This window comes from Vigna umbellata, chromosome 9 (genome assembly GCF_029865625.1).
Source record: "Vigna umbellata cultivar VRB3 chromosome 9, Vumbellata_1.0, whole genome shotgun sequence".
NCBI lineage: Eukaryota > Viridiplantae > Streptophyta > Magnoliopsida > Fabales > Fabaceae > Vigna > Vigna umbellata.
The window spans coordinates 15,262,974-15,267,361 of record NC_142173.1 but is presented as its reverse complement, the minus strand read 5'-3'; the positions used below and the strand labels follow the sequence as shown (position 1 = coordinate 15,267,361).

Sequence of the window (4,388 nt, the reverse complement as noted above, 5' to 3'; positions counted from 1 at the left end):
TTTGGATGTGAGTAGAAGGCGATGAATGTTCGATGGAGCAAGCGTTGGGAGGCGAGGATATTGCTGCTTAGGTTAGGACCGCTCGGTCATCAGTTTTATATAGTTTTAGATTGGACCGCTCGGTCAATAGGCTTAGCTTATCTTTTGTAAATTGATCGGTTTATACAAGGTGTTATATAACTGTTTGGTTTATGTCTATATTTTGTATCAAACTTATGGTACTCTGTAAAGTGTTTTTAGTTTTATGGTTATTTTTGGATAACTATAATGTTAAATACTTTACTAGCTCTTGGAGAGTTGATCTATCATATTATTATATGTGATTAATCTATAATATAGTATTATGCTATATTTTTGATATGTTACATTAATGGTATCAGAGCAGTTGTTTCCTTAGAATCTTGTAGGTTATGAGTATGGCATGCTTGTACTGTGTACTCAGTGTTAGCTTTAGACAATATCCTTGTCTCCTTGATTTAGACTGATGGTTCTTTCTCTATGAATGTTCAGAGATGGCGTCTCGGTCTCCTCCTTCTTCTCCAACCGCAAATTCTCATACATCGAATTTGATGCAGATGATGCAATCAGTACTCACGACAATGTAGCAACAAAATGTTGCATTAGTTCAACAAAATATTGTCGCCTTACAGCATTAGAAAACCACTCGATTATTAGCGGAGGTGTCTCACAGACAATATGTAGACTTGATGGTGAGTGGCAGAGCTACAACTGGACCATCTACTTCTTCTGCCAATCATCAGCAAGTGTGGAGTCTTGAGAGTTTTCTTCAACACCGTCCGGCTAAGTTTGATGGCAAGTGCAGCCCGGATGAAGCAGATCAGTGATTCCGAGATATGGAACAGATTTATAATGCCAAGAGGTGTCCAGACGACATTAGGTTGGCATATTATGAGTACATGTTGACGGAAGAAGCTAGTCACTGGTGGAGTGGCATGAGGATGCTACTAGAAAGCAATAATACTCCCATATCTTGGGAAATTTTCAAGATGAAGTTTTATGCTGAATAATTCCTTGATAATATTCGATTTGCTAAGGTGGTGGAATTTCTTGAACTGGTTCAAGGAGGGATGGCAGTATGTGAATATGCATATAAGTTCAAACATCTGTTGAGGTTTCATACGCTAGCCATGGATGAAGAATAACAGTGTAGAAAGTTTGAGAATGGATTGATAGGGGATCTTAAGTTGATGGTGGTTGGTTTATGTATCAAGCAGTTTCCCTCTTTGGTAGAAAGAGCTAAGGTCTTAGAAAAGACCAAGATGGAAGTGGAAAGGCAACAACCGAATGTAGGAGGATCTATTTCCTCCAAGAGTTGGTTTGGTACTAGGAAGACTCCTTACGCACGACCTTCTTCTTCAGGATATAGAGGTCGGTCTCCAAGACCTCTAGTACTGATTGGGCAACAACATGTTCCTGTGAACTTGAGGTGTTTCACTTGTGGGCGTCCAAATTATCAATCAGTTTCTCCTGAGAAGGATAGTAACAGATTATGTAGTCGTTGTAGAAGTGCAGGGCACTGTGAGAGAGACTGTAATTTGGGAAGAATAGCTAGTGGTCAACCACAATAAATAGAAAGGTTTTAGCCAAGAGGTGGTGGTGGCGGAATAGCTCAGGCTGTTGGTCGAGTATATGTAGTAATAGGAACAAAAGCAGCAAGTTCAGGTAATCTCATTGTCAGTTCTTGCTTGCTTTATGGAATATCTTGTTGTGTGCTTTTTGATTCGGGGGCAACACATTCTTTTATCTTGAAAGAATGTGTTGAGATGTTAGGATTGTCGGTAGATGAGCTTCAGTTTGATCTGGAGGTGTCAATCCCAGCAGCTGGGAACGTTAGGACGACCACTTATTGTGTTAAATGTCCAATAGTGGTTGAGGGTCGTTGGTTCAAAGTGAACCTGACTTGTTTACCTCTTCAAGTTTCAGAAGTAATATTGGGAATGGATTGGTTAACTATCCATCACATTCTTATAGATTTAGTGAGAAGAAATTGTTGTTTCCAAATGAGGAGCAAGAAGAATCATTAGCAATCGGTTAGCTGAGGCAGGATATTGATAATAGTTGAAAAACTGTTATTTTCATGCTTAAAATTGATATTAAAAGCACCCTTTAACACTTAGAAACTAGCTTGAAATCATGCTTTTGTTCATATTTTTTGGAAATAAGAGAGTTGGACAGGTTTATGCTTGATTTCAGTGTTTTATGCAGGTTTTAAGGTGAATTTGATGAAAGAAGTGAAGAAGGCTAGAGATGGAATCAGAAAAGAACTTAAAAAGTGCGAAAGAAGAGAAGCTGCAAGTACCGCTCAACGCCTATTTACCGCTGAGTGATAACATTTGAAAAACTGTTATTTTCATGCTTAAAATGTATACTAAAAGCAACATTTAACACTTAGAAACTAGCTTGAAATCATGCTTTTGTTCATATTTTTAGAAATAAGAGAGCTGGACAGGTTTATGCTTGATTTCAGTGTTTTATGCAGGTTTTAAGGTGAATTTGGTGAAAGAAGTGAAGAAGGATAGAGATGGAATCATAAAAGAACTCAAAAAAGTGCAAAAGAAGAGGAGCCGCAAGTAGCGCTCAGCGTCAGTTTACTGCTGAGCGGCACTCAGGAACACATGTTGGATCCACTAGGGGTGAAAATGCCGCTGAGGGGAAGAATCAACTCACGCACTTACCGTTGAGCGGTAGTTTTCCGCTGAGCGACTGATGAGTCATTATTTCTTGAATTATATTTAGTTTATTGCACTTAAATAAACCAGGGAATTGTGTTTAATTGTTTGTTATTTCCCCGTTTTTCCGAATTCTGCTTAATTTGGTCGGAAATTTGTAATTGTGCTAATTTGGATTTTCTGAGCTGATTAAGTGCATTTTTGAAGTGCAGGAAAATTTCGGAAATACATTTTGGGACATCAGGAAGAGTGCCAAATAAATTCAAGACTCTCCAGACAGACATTTGTGAATTAATTAAATTGTAATTCAGTAGTTTAGAATTTTTGTATCAACTCTTATATTTTGGGTCAATTTTTGGTAAATTAGATTAGACCCAAAAATTAGAAGTTAGTGGCTTGGCACCCTAGGGTTTTATTGTGTGGACCCTACCCTAAAAAAAGAGGACACACGGCCCTTAGAAAAGGAGCCAAGCCGCCACTTGCCATTTTCACTTAACACTCTCGGTCTCGGTTTTCTTTGGGGGCTCTCGGTTTTACACTTTTTTTAGCATTGGTGTGCATACGTTTTATTCAACTACTGTTACATTGAGTTTAAATTTTTCAATGGGAGAGGATGCGTATATTTCATGATCCTTGATGTCTTTTTTTTCCTGGTGGATGTTGTTACGGAGAGGAGAAAAATGAGAGCTCAACGTTAATTTTTTTTTGGTGGATGCACTTTTATTCTGCCTCTGTTCATTTTCGGTACAACATTTCAGTGGGCTGCACGCTGCCTCATTTCTCCATTTAAAGCTCTCGGTCACAGCATCCTTGGAGAGAAGGAGCTGATTCCATTTCGGAAGAAGCTTGCACAGGCTGTGGTGTTGAGTTGGAAGAGTGAAGCGGTGTTGAATGGCTGCTGAACGAAGAAATGGACGTGGAGAAGAAGGGAGCAGCCTGCCGCCACTTGCAAGGGTGTTAACGCTGGTCTCATCCTAATCAGCAAGCTAGTTCCTTTTCTTTGCTGGAGAAGCGGTACACGCTAACGCGTCATGCGGAGGAGATTTAGTTTTATCTTTCGGCTTGCTTTTAAAGAAAGAAAGGAGGAGTGGTGATGGAAAATGGTGTGCATGGTGATTTGATTTGGTGGAGGAAATGGTGAAGGAGCTGGAATGCAGGGAGCGTACGGAAGAGGAGAGATTGTTTTATTGATTTAAGATTGAAGGAGTAGAGTAGGTGAAATAGTGGTGTGCGCTATCACGGTCTGGAGAAGGGAGCAACACACTTTTCAATTTGAAAATCCCGAGATGGAGATTGAGAGGTGAAATGGAGTGAACGTAAGTGGAGCCCCTTTCTTTTCTTTGCCTGCACCGAGGAAGTATACATACAAATTGGAATGACTAGTTGATTTAATGTGCATTACTTTATAGTATTTTAATAGACTTCATTTCAATTTAATTTTGCTGGAAGGGCAAGGCCCAGAACCCGTGAACAAGCCATAAACTTTTGCTTTAGAATAGAATATTCATTTTGGTTTGTATTGGAGTTAAGGCGGTTGAGTGTAGAAGGAAAATAGGCATGTTACGTGTGGGATGTGCATGGGTAGAAGCAAAGAGAGCTCTTGCATGAATTGAGATTGGATGGAGAGGTGTCACATAGTTGCTGCTGTCCGGTGCAGGGGTGGTCATGAATGATCATTTGATTGTGTAAAAAAAATTA

At 39.5% G+C, this 4,388-nt stretch overlaps 1 protein-coding gene across 1 annotated transcript; it reads left to right on the top strand.

Moving 5' to 3' along the window:
- The first annotated feature begins 1,208 nt into the window (after positions 1–1,208).
- LOC148192672 (uncharacterized) lies at positions 1,209–3,592 on the top strand. The gene is made up of 3 exons (XM_088099259.1): positions 1,209–1,551; positions 1,657–1,850; positions 3,449–3,592. The coding sequence occupies exons 1-3, from the start codon at positions 1,209–1,211 to the stop codon at positions 3,590–3,592; spliced, it is 681 nt and encodes a 226-aa protein (XP_087955385.1).
- Positions 3,593–4,388: the final 796 nt, after the last annotated feature.

Coding starts and splice junctions, on each gene's coding strand:
- LOC148192672 (XM_088099259.1), top strand. CDS start 1,209: ATGGTGGTTGGTTTATGTATCAAGCAGTTTCCCTCTTTGGTAGAAAGA. Junction 1,552..1,656: donor AGGGCACTGTGAGAGAGACT/GTAATTTGGGAA, acceptor GAGTATATGTAG/TAATAGGAACAAAAGCAGCA. Junction 1,851..3,448: donor CAATCCCAGCAGCTGGGAAC/GTTAGGACGACC, acceptor ACAACATTTCAG/TGGGCTGCACGCTGCCTCAT.